Source organism: Apus apus, chromosome 3, assembly GCF_020740795.1.
Source record: "Apus apus isolate bApuApu2 chromosome 3, bApuApu2.pri.cur, whole genome shotgun sequence".
In the NCBI taxonomy this organism is placed as follows: Eukaryota; Metazoa; Chordata; class Aves; order Apodiformes; family Apodidae; genus Apus; species Apus apus.
In genome coordinates, this window is record NC_067284.1 from 24,281,915 (window position 1) to 24,302,222 (window position 20,308).

The 20,308-nt window shown below is 43.2% G+C and overlaps 1 protein-coding gene across 1 annotated transcript in view; it reads left to right on the top strand.

Annotated features, from left to right (window-relative positions):
• Positions 1-652: 652 nt before the first annotated feature.
• Positions 653-20,308, top strand: part of GCLC (glutamate-cysteine ligase catalytic subunit) — a 35,741-nt gene continuing 16,085 nt past the window's right edge. The window contains exons 1-3 of the mRNA XM_051613984.1: positions 653-891; positions 15,507-15,619; positions 18,515-18,697. Coding sequence (XP_051469944.1) covers positions 742-891; positions 15,507-15,619; positions 18,515-18,697 — 446 coding nt within the window. The 5' untranslated portion in view covers positions 653-741. The remainder of the gene's footprint in view (positions 892-15,506; positions 15,620-18,514; positions 18,698-20,308) is intronic.

Genomic DNA, 20,308 nt, shown 5'->3' on the forward strand with positions numbered 1-20,308 from the left:
AGCCCCGCAGCGCCCCAGCCCCGCAGCGCCTCAGCCCGCCCCGCAGCGCCTCAGCCCCGCAGCGCCCCAGCCCCGCAGCGCCCCAGCCCCGCAGCGCCTCAGCCCGCCCCGCAGCGCCTCAGCCCCGCAGCGCCCCAGCCCCGCAGCGCCCCAGCCCCGCAGAGCCCCAGCCCCAGCCCCGCAAAGCCTCAGCCCCGCAGCGCCCCAGCCCCAGCCCCGCAGCGCCTCAGCCCGCCCCGCAGCGCCCCAGCTCCAGCCCCGCAGCGCCCCAGCGCCTCAGCCCCGCAGCGCCTCAGCCCGCCCCGCAGCGCCCCAGCCCCGCAGCGCCTCAGCGCGCCCCGCAGCGCCCCAGCCCCAGCCCCGCAGCGCCTCAGCCTCAGCCCCGCAGCGCCTCAGCCTCGCAGCGCCCCAGCCCCAGCCCCGCAGCGCCCCAGCCCCGCAGCGCCCCAGCCCCAGCCCCGCAGCGCCTCAGCCCGCCCCGCAGCGCCTCAGCCCCGCAGCGCCTCAGCCCCGCAGCGCCCCAGCCCCGCAGCGCCCCAGCCCCAGCCCCGCAGCGCCCCAGCCCGCCCCGCAGCGCGCGCGGCCGGGCAGCGGGGCGGGGCCTGCGGGCGGAAAGTGCTGAGTCACGGCCTGACGCGCCGTCGCCGTCACGTGCGGCGCGGGGCCGGGCTCGCGCCGCCGCCAGGGCGCAGAGCGCTCCCGCAGCCCGCGCAGCCTCCGCAGCCGCGCTCCGCCGCCGGCATGGGGCTGCTGTCGCAGGGCTCGCCGCTCAGCTGGGAGGAGACGCGGCGGTACGCGGAGCACGTGCGGAAGCACGGCATCCTCCAGTTCCTGCACATCTACCGCGCCCTGCGCGACCGCCACAAGGACGTCCTCAAGTGGGGCGACGAGGTGAGAGCCGGGCGCGGCGCGGCGCGGCGCGGCCCCGCACGGCCTGGCCCCGCACGGCCTGGCCCCGCGCGGCCTCCGCCAGCCGGGCGCAGGTGCGGCGGGGCGGGCGCTGCTCGGGGCCCGCGCCGGGCCCTGCTCTGCCCGGGGGCCGCTCGGCCGCGCTGCTCGCTGAGAGAGAGAGGGGAAAGTTCAGGCTGCCCGGCGGAGCTTTTTTCTTCCCACACGCGCTCTCTCGCTCGTCCGCCGCCTCCGGTTGCGCAGCACCGTTGCCCCGGTATTACCTTGCGGTTTTTAAAGGCTAAAACAACTTTCAGTGCTTCCATCAGGCATCTGTGGATCCGCCTGAGCGCCTCTCGGGAGATGCGTTCCCGGGAGCCGTGGTGCCTGGCAGCGCTTGCTCGTCTCTCTGAGTTTATTTTGTCTGGCGTGAGGTGCGGGGAAAGCGTGTGTGTGTGTGTCTGAACTGCGGGGCAGCGCCAGCTCAGCCTCAGCATCCGTGTTTTGGAGGGGCGCGGGGGAAGCGGGGTCTGGAGGTGGGCACAGCAGGGGCAGCCTTCTCAGCGTGCCTGGGGTTCCCCCGTGCTCCTGGCTGGCCCCTGGGGAGAGGCACCCACGACGCCTTGCTTTACCCCCGTCTTCCAGACGCCCAGCACCAGTCAGCCTGCCTTTCCAGTGAGGATGATTGCTCCGACCGTGACTTGAACTTTGCTACAGGTGTTTTGTGCCCGAGGACAGTAACTTTATCCGCAGGTCTTAAGTGTTTTGCTGTGCAGACCTGCACTGAATTGTGCCTCTGCAAGGTGTGGAGTCTCCCTCCTATATTAGTCCGTAGGATTTCTCGAGGGTCCCCGCTTTCCTTGGAGATAGGGAGCAGTTTTGCCTGTTCTGTGCTAGAAGCCATCCTTAATTTTGGTGTTTGTGTGGTCCAGCTTTGTTGCTTGGGAATGTCTGTGATGTGACTGCAGGGAGGTTGAAAAGCAGAGTAGGAAGCAAGCAACATGGGGGTTTTGCTGTCGCATCTCTGGCTCATGCTCCATTTCCTTTCTGAACAGCAAAGGCATTTGTGAGAAAACTTCGTCCAGGTATTCACAGATGGTCTTTGCCAGAGAAAAATGCTGTTCCCTTTATGCCCCTTGAGAGTCCTTGGTTTTTAAAGTCTGTTATTTTAAGGAATTGCTGTCATACTTTTAACATAATTGAGCAAGGCAAGCATTGGAGCACAGGAGGTGCTTTCAAGAGGAGTGAGTAGGGGCTTGTCTACTAAAATTTGTCTGCTGAAGGGAATGATGCTGCTTGTATGTCTAGTCTACACCATGGGGTTTTGCAGCCAGTGCCATGTGGATCCAGGAAATTTAAATATACTTGTATCTATCCCTGTCTGATATCTCTGAGTTCCTTCATGTCTTGTATGACTCAAGTTAGGCTGACAAAAGAGAGTCGTAGTCTCAAATTCAGGAATATAGACAGAACAGAGTCTCCCCGTTGCTCTGAGACTTAGCTTGAGGGTTTTCTCATTAATCTTTAAGATGGGGTACTAATCTTTCAATGGGTGTTACGTCTTAGTTGTCCTTGCTTTTTCAGGGTGAGATTTCACAAGATAGCTAAGGTTGATCCATTAGCAAGCTGGTTCAGCTTCCCTCCCCTTGCTTTAGGCTGAGTGTTTCTTCTGCCTTCCTTTCATTGTTAGTGGCTGCATGAGTTCAAGAAGTTAAACCAGCAAAAAACTTTTCTCATTCAGTTTTCTAGGGTGCTTTGTTTGCTTAATGTGAGGAAAGTAGCAGGAACGTGTGGAGGAAGGGGTAAGCAGAAGTGACCCCTGCAGTGCCCACAGCTAGTCCCTTGGTAAGCTTAGCTGTATGGTGAGACTGCACCCCAGGATCCTTGCTCTTCTTTTGGCATAGGGATCGTCCTGAAGAAAGTATTTATGCTTGGTAAATGGTGGTGCATTATGTTTAATGAGATTCACAATTATTATTTTTTGCTGTGCCCAGTGTGGCAAAAGGCAAAATTTTAAGAGCAGTATGATTACTGTATTGTTTCTGTTCTGATAAGGAGGGAGGAGCCCTATTTGAAATATCTGTGCAACATTCAAAGGTCAGGTAACCCAGTTCATCATCTACCTCTGATTTCAGCAAATGGTAGTAAACTCAGGTGTGGTGACCTATCTTCATTCTACTGTATTATGCAAGTTTTGGGTTTTTTTCACATAACACAACATTTAGGTGTGTGTTAATGTACGAGATACTTGTTGCCAGTCTGTTCTTGTTGTGCAAACACAAAACCACACCTGTCTCCATAACTTAGTTCAGCTGTGCTGTAGATAGACTAGTGAGAAAAGCAGTAGATTTGTTTTCCATTTTTCTACTCAAGTATCTAGTTATTAGAGAGTGGCACCACATTTACATGCAGCATAGATCAACTGACTAGCTGAACAGTTTTCATAAAAAGTCATTTGTGCACTTTGACCTTCATGTACAAAGTCATAGCCTAAGGGTTCTCAATTGTCTTAAAAACCTCTTGAAGATAGAAATCAAGAATGAAGATGACAGCCTTCATGTAATGGTAGAGATTGAATCAAAATAAACAAAATTACTTCTGTATTTGAAAGATCTTTTTGAGATGGTGTTTCATGAAAGATGGGGTTTTTTTTACTTCATTTTTAAAGAATGCTTATGAGGAAAAAAGTTTCTTAGCATATACTGGGTTTTTCTTTCAGGGCAGATGTGTGAATATTTTTAAAGATTGTCCCCATCTAGCTGATGCCATTATGAAAAAGAAACCCTGTGTTTGCTTCTGAGAACCAGCCTTTGCCTTGGATCTGTTTTCAACAGGACTCCACTTCTCAGTGTGTGTTGTGAGACTCATTATAAGAGCTGTGTTGGTCCTTTGGGGTGCTTGTAGCTGTTCCCTGTCATCCTAGGGAATGAAACTGTGGGAAGTTGTCATATGCTTGCTGTTTCTTGAATGCCAGACAAAAGTGTTGAGGCAAAGTGCTAACGGAGCAGAGTGGTGGCATTTGTTTTGAAGGAAGCTGGTGCAGCATCACCAAGTGCACTGCAGGATAGTGTTCTGTAGTGCTCCCGTCCTCCTGAGTAAAGAGCTGGAAGGATAAAAACACTGGTTCTGCTGTCTCTTAAAAAGCCAGCTATCTTCTTGCTTGCAGGGTTGCTAGAACCAAGGGGTTTACCAAACAGCTGTTGTCTCCTTTGGGAGGAGTTTTTTTTACTCTCTTTTCCACAACCATTAAGTCTTTGCAATGGTTAGAAAGAAGGAAAAAAAAGGCCTACAAATGTGAGTTTAACAGAGAACAAGACTTGCTTAAAAATCTTTCTAAAGGTTTCTTTGAATCTGCATTTGCAGGTAAACGTCCTTTGCCTCTTAATCATCCTTCTGCCTCATTTAAAACCGACAATTGACCTCCTGGTTCACGCTTGGCTTCTCCTGACTATGGAAAGTACAAAACACTAAACTATCTCATTATTCCTCATCAAACCTCTCCTTATTATCCTTGCCTTAATGCCCAGGAAAGTTGGGCAACCATCAGATGTGCTGAGAAGGCTCCATGCTTACCAACACAGTCTCCTGGTCTCCTTGTGTTTTCATTTTCCTCTCCTATCCAGTAACGTATGCTTATCATTGTATTTGCAGAATAGTGGTCATTACTTTTATTTTTTTTTTGTGCAGCAGATGTAAAAGCAACTTTTTGGTCCTGTTTTGAAACTCCAGTAGATTTAGTAGGTACTATGTAAGACAATTAGTTTGTGCAGCTTGGCAAATGTTAGCAGTACCAGCAGAGTTTAAAGGGCTTTTGAGAGTAAGGCAAAGCCCCTTCTGCCACTTGCAGCTGTTGTCCCAAAAAGCTCTCTTCTCTGCCAGCACATTACCAGTCTCCTGTGCTGTCCAGTACCTCTCATCTGATTGCATTCCTCTCGCTGACGGATGTTGCTTAAATTTCACTTCGCAGCTTAATGCAGGCTCTGGAATCAGACAAATGGAATGACTGGCACTTGGCTAGGCTTATTGCCATTGCTTTGTGCTGAGTGTGGGAGTGAGTGTACAAATCATGGTGCATAACTATATATACTTATGTATTAGTATATTTAATACTTGATTAAGTTTTTCTGTGGTCTGTTTTGTTCCTAAATGAGACAGATTGGTTATTCCCCAGACTGAACACCTATCTGGACTGGGAAGAACTGGTACAATCGAGGAATTGAAAGAAAGTTGGTGGGGACAAAGTAAAGATCAAGGAGGAGCTGCTTCAGCATGTGAAAATGTCAAGAAAGGTGTGCTAGAGGGAGATCCACTCAGAAGGAGGCTGTGTAGAAAGCAAGCATGGGCAGAACATGGTAGTTTTATTTCAAAGTGTATGTGAATGAAGTTGCAGTCTTGGCTTGCCCAGCCTTGTTTAGTGAGATTGGACATAATGACCCTTTTGTTGCTTTTGACTTTTGTTCCTGTCAATGTTGGGACATAGCACACAATAAGCATCTTCAGCTTTTAGGAAGTCATCTTCACAGAGACTTGAACTGAAATTTGGAGGCCTTTAAAACAGATTTGATAATGAATTATATGAGGCAGCATGAAAAATGTGCCACTGCACTGCTGGCAAGTTGAAGACTTCCTGACATAGTTCTCATGGGGTTTTCTTTCCTGCACGTTGTCTCTTTCTTACTTTTTAACCCTTCCTCTGATTTTTCTTCTGTACTTTTGATTCATTACCTTCCTTATCCATTAGGTATTTTTAATTATACCATGTAAAATAAGTTAAATATTCATTTCTCATTTGCTGCTCAGCAATTCCTCGTGCAAAAGTGAGGCCGCTTTCTCAGATGCTGCAAGAAGAGAGGTCAGAGGTTTCCTGCCAGAATGTCCCAAAGGTTTTGCTTCTAATTAGAAAATGCATGACTCTTTAAAAGCTTTCTCCTTTTTCCTAATGAAAGGCTATGCTGAGAAAAGAGCTTCTTTACCTTTTGAATGATTCTTCCCAAGGCCCCCACTATTGCATTAACGCAGTTTATAGCTGGTATGTTTTGTTGTGGGGGTTTTTTCAGGGCAGCAATAATGTGTAAATTACAGGATCAATGATGTTGCATTACATTCTGCAAAACTTCAAACTGGTATAATAATTGCTACATCTTCAGGCAATGAATTTGGGTTCAGATGCACGTGTTTTGAGGCTTGTGTTTGTCTGTCACCCATTTAAAACCAGGAACAAAGTCTAGGGCATTTTTTTACAATGTTGAATCTAGCTCACCAGGTGCATAAAGTAACTACAGCTGCTATCCCTAAAATACACGGATGAAGTTTTGGTTACAGCTTCTCTAAAAGACAGCAGTGGGGCTTGGTCAGAGATACACAGGTGTGTGCACAGCGATGTTTGAATGGAGGTAAGAAAGGGCTGTGATGATAAAAGAAGCAGTAGGTACCAAGAGCATTGTGGTGTGCAGGAAAGGTGGTGTTCTTTTCTCATCTTACAAGAAGTTTGGCTAACCTAATGGAACAGAAAAGCAGCAGATGTCTTTTTAAGATAACTACTTGCTTTGCAAAGTCCCATGGAGGAAGATGTCACATGGTAGCTTTGAACCACAAATAGACACTTTCATGGATGGCAAGAATAGAGAGTTTATTATGGTTTATTTAAATTCCACGTGCTGCAAGATGCTCATCCCTCTGTCTAAACCACCTAGGTAACTGTCAGGTGACTCATGGGGTTTCTTTAATGTTCCTCTGAAACTTTCTAACTAGCTTTTCGCTGTATATGTTATAAATAAAACGGAATCACAAAAAATAATTGTGTTTTCCTGGCTGTCAATAATTTATCTTCTTTGAAAACATTTCAGCCAAGTCATACAGACTCATCATCGATATTGTGATGATCTCACATTCTCAGGTGGTACACATTGCTGCAATGTACTGGTGTGCAGAAGTTGCGTTGTTTAAAAGCTTTTCCCAGGAATCTTGTGCTTATAATAAAGCTAATGTAGCCTGAAGTTTTACTAAATAATTTTTTGCATTCGAGCTGTTGTCATTTTAAAACAATGACTTTTAGTCTTCCCCTCCCCCAGCAAAATTTCCCAAACAGAACGTGTTTTTGAATTTCTTTCATGCAGAAATTCCTCATGATGGCCCCCTGCCAAACGCGGGCGGCATGTGTGGATGCATCTGAATGGGAGCTGTCTTAATCAATGTATTCGCCTGCCTGCCTGCCTGCCTGCCTCGTGGGGGAAGGCAGCACTTGGGAATGATTTGCTTATTTGTCACGTGTCTGCTTGTTCATCCTTTCTCTCGGAGCTTTATTTGGCTAAATAAAGGGACAGTGGCATTATTTGTTTACAAATAGATTTAATGCTTTCTTAATGTTTTGTTGTAACTGCACCTGCTATTTATCATAGTGGTGTTTCTGAGGCAGGGTCTGAAGGTACGATAATGCATCCACACTCACTGCTCGGCAGCCTTGAGTTTATATATGCAACCTTTAAAAAGAGTACACTAATACATGCAAATATAACTCCCTGAATACTGAAGATTATAGGTGCCCTTGAAGAGTCTCTGGTTTTATTCCTTTAGCTCTCAAAACATGTGTGATGTGTTAACCTCACCAATGACTGATTATTATTTTTCTTCAGCTTCATCCCCGTCAGTTCATCCATGGCTGGGGGAGAAGGTACATGTAGGTTGTAGTGCAGCATCACTGACCTATCTATGAGCTTTGTGTTGTGCATGTGAGAGTGCAGGGCTCACTATAGTTTATAGTGTGAAGCATTTTTGAAGGCTAATTTTTCAATTAATGGAAATCAGCTTGGAGGGGGTTTTTTGTTGTTTTGTTTGTTGTGGGTTTGGGTTGGATTTTTTTTTTTGTAAACAAGCTGCAATTTCTCATAAGTAATGACCAGCCCCCATCATATGCATTGATTTCCTCCTTCCCAATCACAGATCTGAATAAGAGAAGCTTAAATTATCTGCTGTTTTGTATTATTCTCATAGAGAGATATTTTATTAACAGTGTACTTCCTTCTGTGGATGTCAAGTGAATTACTATAGTTTTGTCATGGGATTGTTGTCTATTGCTTCAGCATAATTTCTCTTCTGTCACGGAACTTCCTCTTCTCCTTTCTCTGCAGACACATTATTTTATTTAACAGTAGGAGAAAGGGTGAGTTGGAATGAAGAGTACAGGAAAGATTTTGTTGATGTTGGTTGATTGTTGTTTTTTTTTTTTGCTTTGTGCTTTCTGATGCAAGAGGCAAATTAGAAGCTTGCACCATCTTGTTTCACGGTTTAATAGCCTTTTGCTAGTCCATAAAAACATCTAGCCTCTGGGAAATAGAAAATACAGTTGTGCCAAAAACACTTGTTCTTTTCTTCTTTAAATCTAAAAATTCTTAAGTTAATGTATTGAAGTTGTGTTTGCTACAGAAATCTAAAATTAATGTTAACCCATGTCTTTTTACAGTATTATTTCAGGTGTTACATAGTGCAGCTGTCAAAGAAGAAACACTTTGTTCTCTAATGCACCACATCTTGTTCTTTAGAAGCATGCAAATGATTATAACCTCTAGATTTTTATTTTTTTTTCAATAACTCAGCTTCCTGGTTTGTGGTATGTGCAGCACAGGACAACCTCTAGTCATGTTATATCACGTGCAGAAGAAGAAAATCTGCGGTTCTGATGTTGGCAAGTGGCAGGGGGAACAGATAGGAGCACTTAGCTGGGGCTGGCTGTGTTGACTGAGATGAGACCCCCTGCATTCTCTTTGTTTTCTTTATCTGTTGTCATCTTTAATGTGGCCTTGTAGGTTCTTAATTTTTTTGCATATTGTCAATGTAATACAAAATATCAGTTGTGTTTTGTTTTTAGGGCATAGTTTCTGCAAGTCAATTTCATATAAACCTGGTGGCAGTGCTTTGTTCATTGGACTGGCCACTTCCAATCTGCTAGATCAAAATTAAGCATTTTGGGAGATACATTTGATTTTTTTTTTTTGCTTTTTTGTAGCAGATTTTTTAAGTTAATGCTATGATGGAGAGAACCCATAGTAACCTTGTAAGCATGGAAGTGCTCTGCCTCATGCCAGTGCTTGCTGGCTAGAAACGGTAACCAGCTTCTGGGACACTTCCAGAGTTGTTTTCCTCTGAGCTTCTCTCCCTCAGGCTTAGACTTGCCTTTGTGGGTCAGCAGACCTTTAATTAAAGGTGCATTACCAGCTGGTTATTACAGTAGCTCCATGTTTTAGCACAAGTGGTGAGAAAATAACTGCATCTAAAAAAATTCTCGAGTATTGTGCTCTGCATCCATCAGAAGTATGTGTACATACAGGAAAAAAAAAATTATCTTTTTTCTCTCAACACTGAAGCTTGTGGCAGAGGTTCTTTAATGAACTGTTAGATTATTAAAGCTTTGTTCTCCTGTAGACTGTCATTTTAATGATATGTTTATGATGCATTAACTGACCAATAAATGTATGGGGGGATTGCTTTTTTTCCTGCCATAATGAAATAATAACCAGTGAAGTGGGTTATGCTTCTTTGATGCTCTTGAGAAGAAAGTTTACCTTAATTATGTTTTCTACTGTATAAAATAAATATATGAGGCATACTGCATGAAAGTATTAAGTGTTTTAGTGGCTTTTGGTAATAGTAAACAAAAGCCATGAGACCTCATTGGGTGTTTAGGAAAAAATGCCAGTTTCTCTTAAAGCTTCAGGATCAAGAAACAGTATGTGTGAAGAGATGGCTAACAATTGCTCCAAGTACATGTGGCAACAGTTGCCCAGTGGAAGAAGAAAGAAACCATCAATAAGATTGTCCTTGAGGAACAGCAGCGGTCCATGAGTTGCCTGTAGGTTTTTGTAGAATCAAGGTGGTTTTTGTTGGAAGGGACCTTTGAAGATCCCCTATAACCCCCTTGCCATGGGCAAAGACATCTTCCAGTAGACCAGGTTGCTCAAAGCCCCATCCAACCATGAACACTTTGATGGGACAGCTACAATTGAGTTGGATGATCACAAGTGTAGTAAAAGGTAAATGCAGGAAATGTTTTCCACATGTGGAGAGTGTGCAAACTCATGTTGCTTTCCTCTCAAAAAAGATTCACTTTGGATCATTCTTCTTAGGCTATTTTCCTCTGTTGTATAATCTCAGCACCTTACTTCTGAGCTTGCCAAAGTCCAGACTGTACACTTAGCTGTGTTTTTATATGCAGAAATACCTTGTGGCAAATACTTTGAATGTTAAAAGGGTTTTAACATGAACTCCGGAGCAGAAGCTCTGCTCTGAACTATTAGGTACGTTTAGTTCCTAGTGTACTTAAAATGACGATGTTAATGTGAGTGTGCGAGGAGAGGTTTTGATACCAGAGAGCAGACCCCAGCTGAGGCAAGTATTTGGACAGTGATACTGTGTGTGATGTGTGTCGACTTCAGTTATCCTTGGTCCTTAGAATTGCTGCTAAAAAGTTGCTTGACTGATACTTCTTCATGTAGAAGTGCTACCATGACATCCAGTTGCAGAAAGGACCCTCTAACACTTTTTTTAAGTTTTAGAACACAAGCATTCTTTACTACAACACTGGATGCCCAGGAGATAGTTCCTCTTAACATGCATTTCGTAAGTCAGGACAAGCAAAGCTGATATTGTTCAACAGTATACATACGTATTAGATTTCATAAAATAACTATATGTATTCTATTTCCTGGATCTAATTGTAATATTTGCATCCTAATTACACATGCTTTTTGAGACTCTGAGGGTCTTTTGTGGAGGTCTTTGATGGTCTTCAGGGGTCACTCTGGTGTGTCCTTTGGTCAAACTCTCTTTGAGCATGTGCAATATGGACTAACCTACTTAGAGGGTTTTTTCTCCCTGTGGTTATCTAGTATTGGCCACAGTGTCTCTTGCTCATTTTTGAGATTACAGAGTTGAAACAACTAAGAACCAAGCACATCAATATAACTGTATAAAGCAAAATAGAATGCTTCTCTTGTCACTCATTGTTACAGGCCTCAACTGCAAGCCTCAGCTCACAGGTATTGTTAATATACTTTATGCAGAAATAATGTGTAATTATGGTCAAATAACTGTGGCACTGAGATACAGTTTCAGATGTGCTTGCCCATTTCCAGAGAATGATCATCCTTCACTTTGCCACTGGGCAAGTCCAGCACAACCATTTGGCTTAATATATGAAGAGTGGTTAGCTCCTCCCCAGTTGCGGGGCTTTAAGGTCTCACTTGTGGTTGTATTTACAGAGGCAATGCTAAAGAATTTTCAAAAGCTTAAAATTTTCTTGGTAGCCAACTCTGAGAAATAATCGTGGCAGGTAAAGTAATGCCATTCTGGCTGCCCTGCTGGGAAGCTAATTGTGCATACTCCTTCCATAGAAGACACAGAGGTGGAGTGGAGCTGGCATGCGAGTACCCTGTAGATGCAGTATAGAATCACAGAGTTATAGAACTATTCAGGTTGAAAAAGAGCCTCAGGATCACCGAGTCCAACCATCATCCCTACTCTACAAAGTTCTCCCCTAAACCACATCCACCAACCTCACATCCAAACGACCCTTAAACACATCCAGGGATGGTGACTCAACCACCTCCCTGGGCAGCCTATTCCAGTGTCTAACCACTCTTTCTGTGAAAAAAAAAATTTCCTAATGTCCAGTCTAAACCTCTCCTGTTGCAGCTTGAAGCCATTCCCTCTTGTGCTGTTGCTAATTACCTGTGAAAAGAGACCAGCACTAACCTCTCTATGATGACCTTTCAGGTAGTTGTAGGGACTGATGAGGTCTCCCCTCAGCCACCTCTTCCTCAAACTAAACATTCCCAGCTGCTTCAAGCGTTCTTCATAAGTTTTATCCTCTAGGCCCTTCAGCAGCTTTGTTGCCCTCCTCTGTTCTCACTCCAGCACCTCGATATCTCTCTTGAGTTGAGGTGCCCAAAACTGGACACAGTACTCCAGGTGTGGCCTCAAGTATGTTGCAAGTTGGTAGTTGAAAGAAAGGAAACATGTCAATAATGTTTTTTCTTTGTGTTGGCTCATGGGTAGATCTGTTATACTGAGATTTTCTTTTAAGAGAGAATTTGCTTGCTTTTTTTTAATTCATTTAACTCTGAAAGTTTAAATTTATAATATTTTTTTTAGGCTTACTCAGTGTGTGTGTTTGTGTGTGTGTGTTTACAGCTTTTGCTTGGCGACCTTGCTGGCCAAACTGTTGTTCCTTCCCCTGGTAAGGTGTAGCAACACTTGTGTACGCTGTACAGACCTGGGCTGGTTGGAGAGGTTTGTCCACTGAAGCAGTGCTCTGTCTGCTGGGAAGCTGCATTTTGTCCTCAGCAGCCCTTCAGCACCTGCTGGCTGGAGATGCATAGGGTTTGTTGCAGAGTGAGAGCACTGGTGGGGCACACAGATCCTTTCTTACCATGGTAGAGTGCACTTTCGTAGCCAGCTCTTAGCAAGTCTGCTTGTCAGCCACCTGCATCAATAATTTGCCTGATGGCTGTTCTGCTGCTTGCTAGGGAGCCTACTTAAAATTGGAGAGCAAAGTGAACTCTGAAGACCTCAGCAAAATGATGAATTGTGAATGTGGGGTGAAACCCCACATACTTGGCTTTTGGACACTTGAAGCTCTGCCAGGCATGCTGATGCTTTCAGCTTGACTGCATTCTCTGAACTTTATTGTGGATAGAAAACATGTGAGAAGTCCGTGAATGATGAGCCTGAAGTGTAAAAGTATGTGAACTCTGAATTTGTTTCTCTCTTTCTAGCTGTAGGCTAAATCTTTTGATGAGCTTAAATTAAATTCTTTAAGGATGCCCATTCAGTCAGTCCCTCTGTTGACAAGATTCTCTGTGGGTTACTTGGAATGGTTGGCAGCTGTCTGAAGTGGGTTTTTTTCTCTTTTCTCATTAAAATTAATGGCAGATCTTCTGTGTGTTAAAGACAGCTTTGAGGATTTAGTCAGTGTTTCTGGAGGCAAGAGTAGTAGTTGTTTCTAAAGCTGGATGCATAAATGCACTATATTCACTACTGTACTTGGATTATAAAACATTTTTATTTCTTTGGTTTTGCCTTCTTGGCATGATGTTTCTTTCCACTTTTGGCTTAATTTTCTTTTGTAAAACTTGTAATGCCGTTTATAGAGAAGTGCAGTGTTCACACCAGCAGCTCATTGCAGTTGCATGTGGAAAGGGATTTTTAAGACAGGAGGCTAATCACAGTAACAAGTAATTTAACAGTGGATAAATGTTCAGCTTTGGGGTCTCTCAAAGATTGCTGCAGTTCCTTTGCCCTCTCTTCAGCTTCTAGCCCATGCAGGCAGTGTGGTGGGAGGCCAGGCATGTGGTGGGCTTGATGCCCAGGTCCACCCGTGTGATTCAGAGAACTGTGCACTTAGGTACCTCGTATTGTTTAGGTGGGGTCTGAGTGAGGGTAATGTTTTTTCTAAAGTGGGAGGAGATGATGTTAACCACATGGTAGGAAACCAGAAGGTGTGAGAAAAGCCCCCTTTTATTGCCAGTAATCATGGGTTAAGTGTCACTGGAGAGACTAGGCCTAGATAACAAGTCAGTGCTGGAGTACATTCTGGTTGACTGTAGTTGTCTCAAGTAGATTATCGTGGCGTAATACACACAAGCCACACAAAGAAATGCTGACTCATACAAAAACTAGAAACCATTATTTTTCATTAGGAGATTAAAATTTTATCTTAAAAATACAGAGAACAGGTATAATTGCTGAATTGAGTAATCAGATTCTGTAGAATTAAAAACACTCATGGATAATGCTGCTTGGGATTGAATAGCAAATCCCAACAGAGGATTATATTTGTTGTTACGGTAGCTGGCAATAACTCTTCCATAAGCACTGAAGCAACCAAACAATGAAGCTCACAGATCCACTGATGTTGTGCTGGAAAACCTGCACAAGTTTCCTGTGTTTTGGCAAGCTGGTTTCCTGTCCACATCAGACTTCTGTCAAGTTGCCATCAGTTAGTATGCTGCAACTTTTACATAAGCATCTTGCATGAATCTGAACTCCTGGAGCTGGAGCAGTCGTGTTTCTAAGTACCAGTGGATGTGTTTTAGGCAGTGTCAGAAAACAAAACTGAGGAGCATGATGCAAAACCTCTGGCAAGTTCTAACTGTGGAACTTCAGCCTGAATATTTAACTACAGATTGATCACAGAATCATAGAATGGTTTGAGTTGGAAGGGACCTTAAAGATCATCTAGTTCCAACCCCTCTGCTATGGGCAGGGACACCTCCCACTAAACGGAATGGCTGGCGTTTGGAAATCAGAGCACATCAGAGCAAAGCTGCAGTCCTTATGGACCTGCTTCCAAGAGCATCATTTATTCAATACCTAGTGAGGAGAAACAGGGCTCTACTTATACATAGACTCCTGTGGAATAACCATGGGAATACTCTGGGCCTCAGTTAAAATGTATGATTCTTCCCCAATCATCCCAAATTTGCAAGACCCTGAAGGAAAGAGATGAAACAGATGGAAAAGGGATCACTGAGAGTATTAGCATAGCTTTTAGGTTTGGGGTTTTTTAGGTATCGTATCATCATCAGTGTCAAACATGGATGTCTACAGCCAGAAAAGCTAGAAGTTCTAGCCAAAAGATGTAAGTGGGCATTAACAGAGCAAAAATATTACTCCAAGTCCCATGTGTAATGATTATTGCTTGTACTGAATGAGCTTTGAAAGTCTGGAGGCAATGGTCTGAGGGCCTTCAACACAAGGCACTGTGTATCACCACTGGTCCAGCCGTGGCTTTTCAAAGCCGATACCCTTGTGATGCGTTTCTGTCTGACTTCTGCTTTTACAGGGTAGGCAGTTCAGGGGCTGTTTTGTCTGTCACACTTCCCAGAACAGCACAAAGCATCCCCTTGCCAAATAGGTGCCAGGAAACATTGTATCAGTAAGTACTGAGGGGCTACAAAGTCCAGACAGCGGTTGGGTTGCTGTACCAGTAGCACTCTAGAAGTCTTGACAGGAGTTTTGATAGCAAATACACCTAGAGATTAGAAAGTTTAATGTGAGGGTGTTCCAGGTTTGACTGCTTTCAGGTAATCTTTGTTCCCCAAACCATGGGCTTGTGTTGTGTAAAGGAGGCTCTGTCCTGCTAGTCTTAAATAGCCCCAACAAGTGATGGATGTAAATGGATGTCTTGTTTCTAGAATGGCTCTTTGTTTTTTTTTGTCAGCAGCAGGGACTGTAACTCATGGGATGACAGAAAGATGTTTGTGGGTAAAGGTTTCCATGGGGTTTTAATTTTTTTTTGTCTGAAAAGTAATGTGGAGGCAAACACAAATCCAGGAATCTTCTTGCAAAATATCCACAATTATGGGAATAGAGGGGAAAAAAAATTAGGGCTGATTTCAAGGAATTGCAATTCTTCATTCAAGATGAAATAAGCTTGCAGCCATCTTGTCCAGTATTGTTTATTGTCTTCATAGTTAGTGGTGGTTTTTAAGCTTCTGTAGAGATAAAGCTTAATCTGACACCCCTTTTTTTTCCACTTTATGCATAAGATTATGTATCTATGTCTTTGAGTGTGAACAAAATCTTACCATTTAATTGTTTATTTTTTTATTATTATTTACAAGGTGGAATATATGTTGGTAAAATTTGACCATGAGAATAAGAAAGTGCGCTTGGTGCTCTGTGGTGAAGAAGTTCTTCAAACCCTGCAAGACAAGGGGGAGAAGGTAAACCCCAAGTGAGTAACAGTTTCCTGTTTGTTTTGGTTTTTTTTCCCCTTCTTTTATAAGGTACACAATTTTGTAAACCTGGTTCAAATTTCAAGTCTGCTGTCAGTAAAACTATAAGCCACAGATACCAATATTTTTCAGATAGATATGGGTACAGGAAATGAAAAGTGTTGAGCAAGCTTGTAGGCAGTCTGTGCACCTTTTGTGTTATGCCTTGAAGGAAATAAGGATGTAATGGTGAGCCCACGGAAGTTGCAGTTTGGGTATTTGTTTTCTCTTGCTCTGTTTTCATGTCTGTGTGTACACAGTAGTTGGGTACTAGACCTTCCCTGCCCTGTAAGGTGTGTGCGTGCACTTGGCCCTGTATCCCCGTCCTGGTTTGAGCCAGGATGAAGCCAATTTTCCTCAGTCTCAGCCTCTGTTGCTTTAAGGAACTCTGGATATCTCAGACGGGAGCAGGTAAAAAGGAGGTAGTGTTTTGCCTTTGTCTTGCTCCTGGTCACAGGATGAACTAGCCTGATTCGAAAGGGAGTGGACTTTATCTTTGTAAAAGCAGTTGTTTTTGTAGCAGCACTTGTAAAGGCAGCTGTTTTTCTAGCAGTATGAGTGGTGGTATCAGCAGCAGTGGCAGCAGCATTGCCTGTGGGGGAGTGGCAGTGAGTAGAACAGCATCTTGCCCTATGCATCCACAATACATTATAAACATTCAGCAGAAGCATCCCTACTGCAACAGTGCTATTCACATCAAGAGCTGGGAGATTCAGCTCAAAAGAGAATGGAGAGGTAAAGTTGAACCAGCTACTGCTGTTATCAACATGAACCGTTCCATTCATTTTAGGAGTACCGCTAGGACTTGTACTGTAACTGTACCGGTAATTATATGGTTGATTATGGCTACAGTTCTGTCAATAAACCATAAAACAATCACAAGAGCAGCTACTAAGAGCAGAATGCTCTTGGCTGCATACCACATGTACAGTTGCAAGTTTGCAAAAAGATCCGGTAGATTCATTGCAGCAAGTGTCTGTTCAGTTTTCAATCCGTCAGGAAATGCAGGAGAATTATTACCATTGCTATCTGAGGGATTCCTCCCATCAGAGATGGAATTTTGAACACTCCCAATTAATCAAAATGTGTAATTTGGGCTTAAAATCAAGCCCCACATTTGGCGCCAATAAATTGTTGTCACCGTTTGACTCAGGTCCCGACAACAATGCTCTTGATCCCCTCCCACCCAGGTAGGGAAGGAAAGAGAGAAAAAGAGAGAGACTTGGCTGGATTGAAAACTAAACTACACAGCTTTAATTAAACACTAATGATACAAGAAAATATATACAATTATATACACATATGTTCAGGTATGTGCAAGAGCCTCTCACCTCCCCCCACCCCCAGCAACTCCCACCACACTCCCCTGAGCTGGAACAGTCCCGAGAAATCCCAGAGCTGCTGCTGGAGAAAGCAGAGAGTGATGAGGGTCAGGAGAGCTCGAGCCTAAGGGTCGATGGTGATGGATGGACGGAGTCCTCCCCGGACGCCGGCCATAGATGGAAGAGAAGGGAAGAAGAAGAAGGAAGGAAGTTGTCTTCTGTGATCTCTGACCTTCCTCTGAGCTTATGTAGATACACGGAATGGAATATCTCTGACCAGTTTTGCTGTATAACTCAGCCTCCTACAGGGGGGTCATAGATCTCCCTGTAGTGTCTGAGCCAGCAGAGTGAAGGTGCGACCTTGAACACCCAGCAGTTATAAAAACATTCCAATGTCTTATCAGCCTAACTAGAACAGAATGTTGCTAGTTAAAAGAAAGCTCACTGAACTAAAAAAAATCAGTAAAAAGGAAAATTGGCTTCATCCTGGCACAAACCAGGACATTCCCTGACTACAGGAGTCAGTGAGGGCTGTATAGGGAAGTATAGGAAAGCCTGGTGTCTGTAGAAGCACTTTCCCATTTGTGGCAGAATTAGAAAGGTAGATGTAAGGATGGCAGGAAGGTTCTTCCCCATCTTCTTTCATGGAGTTTCCAGGAATAATTAGATTATGCCTCTATTCCAGCTAGGCAGAGAACTGAATTACCTCGTAATGGCAGCATAGAAATGAGACCAGAGACAGCAAAGCATTTTGGTTGAGCAAAGTCAAAAGCAGGTCACAGCTTAAAGGAGGGTAGAGAAACTCAACAGTACTGATGAAAGGCTTTTGCAGTTACCTGCTTCTTTTTAGGTAGCTTAATCTTGTCTTCCAGTAAGGCTTCCCTGTCTGTGTTCCTCAGTAGAGTGACTATTGAAAGCCTACGAGAAGGAATCCCTTTGCTTTTAGGCTCAAAATCACTATTGCCAGAAAAACAGTAATGGAGATACAGCTCTGCCTCTGGTGGAGTGTGTTCCGTAGAGGTGGCATGGCTTCACAAGAGGATGGGAAGGTATTACTCTTCAGGAGTGACTAGGTGCACTCAAACCTCATTGCGTTTATTAACCTGATACATTTGTGAAACAAGACCAGGTGTTCACAAGCAATAGAAAGAAGAAATTGAGCCTAACTTTTGTCTTGCCTTGTACTGTGGAAGCAGTTGAATGTTCTGTATTTTCCATTTTCAGTTAAAATCTCAAGAAGCAAAACTTGAATCAAAATTTCTAAGGGTGATTACAATTTGACATAGGCAAATCCTGTGTCTAATTGCACTTATTTATTGCACTATACATCAACACTACTGGTGTCATAATTTCTTTTTGCTGCCTACTGGCAGTGAGGTGCATTGGAAGGTATATTATGTTACTCTCTCAAGTAATCTAATTTAGGAGATTTTTTTTGCAAGTTGCATTATTTTCTGAAATTCTAGCAAGTAATCCAGTTTTTTGTTTTGAAGTTGCAGAAATATTTTAAACATGGCTATTCTTTTACTACAGCCACCCAACACTCTGGCGACCAGAATATGGAAACTATATGATTGAAGGGACACCTGGGCAGCCGTATGGTGGAACCATGTCTGAATTCAACACTGTGCAAGACAACATGAGGAAAAGAAGGCAAGAGGCCGCCTCTGTGCTCAAAGAAAATGAGGCTGTTTGCACTGTGACATCATTTCCAAGGTGAGGTTGTTTTTGGACTGTAATTCCATGTTTCCTAATCTCCTTACATGCTTTTTCACCTTATTGCATATAGCTAAACTGTAGAATGAAAACTAGCAAAATATGATTCAATTAAAGTACTTTGACTTAATGTTCCAGTTGTGTTTCCTAAGATTTTTATTGCAATTAGACAAGCAAATAAGCATCTTCTATATTTTTAGGTTATTTCTAATCTGCGATGATTTTATATTAGGACATAATACCTGAATATTCGTAACGTAACGTATAGTCTACCATCTTGAATTGATATGGCAGATCCCATATAAAAGTTTTCTCTCTATGTATTTTGCAGCCTTTGACCTTTATAAATACCACTTTTGTAAATCATGGCTAACCTGCTCTATTTTTTAACACTGCTTTTTCACTGAAGCATTTGGTGGGTTGGAGCAGACAGTAGAACAGGAATGTGGTGATCCTTACAAAATGAAGACTTAAAACTTCTGTGATACTGTGCTTACTGTGCTGAATCTAGAAAGGAGAACACCTTTCCTGGGTTTGTGACAGCCTTACAAATGGTAGATTTCCTTCTTTTTGTTGTTGTAAAGTGACTCTAGAAGAAATGAAATTTAGGTTGTACTTCATTACTTAAGAGAAATTGTACTTTGTGAGTTTCATTTCAAACGTTATTCTAGACAGGGATTTATTATGTTCATTCTAACTAGCCTGGTCAGTTCAAATGAATGAAGATAGTTATTCTTAGAATAGTTAAAAAATTGCTCTTCAGTAGAAGAGAAGTAGCTGGTATTACTGGCTTGTTTCTTATATAGTACAGAATGCAGTGGCCCAGAATTCCTGCTGAGAGCAGGAGTGGTAGAAAATCTCACTTCACAGTGAAGTTCATGTACCAAAATGCCTGCATTACGCCCCATGAATGCTATTTTAAGAGCATTCTGACAAAATACACTTCCTCTTTATGGGAACTATGCTAGATATCTTAAAGGTACTAAGAGCTTGTTTAGACTCCAGTGGTTAAGTAGTTCTCAGTATGTTGCAGAAGTAGGTGGGTTTTTTGCTCTGCAACTTTACGAATGGATTGTCATGTAATAATTTTTCTATACAAACATTTCAGACAAACCCAGTCTTACAAGGAATAAAGGGAGAGGAGTTCTTCATCACTTTGTAGATACATATAAAGACTTTTTACATCCCTGTAGGAGCAATACATTGTACTTCAGTGAATGCCAATAAATAATAAAATGTAGTTTGCTTATTACTTATGGATCATCCCAAACACAGTTTAATCCTTCAGAGCTTGCTCTCTCTAGGCTATTTAGTTACTTATTTCTACTGTTTACTGTCTTACCATTCAAGTCCCTGTTGGTTTGACTGGAGTCTTGTTAATATATATTTCTGAGGTTTGCATGTTTGGGGTTTTTCGCTACATTGTCTCAAAAATAACATACAAATGCCTGTGTGTGTCCATGCACATAAATTGGTGTGTAATAAAAAACCCACCCTCTGCCTCCACAAAGACAAAAAAGTTGTTAGAGTGCTGGCAGAAGAAAGATAAAAAAAGTAGGCTTGTTCACATTAAAATAACTCTGTTAAAAAATTAAAAGCCTGAAAGTATTT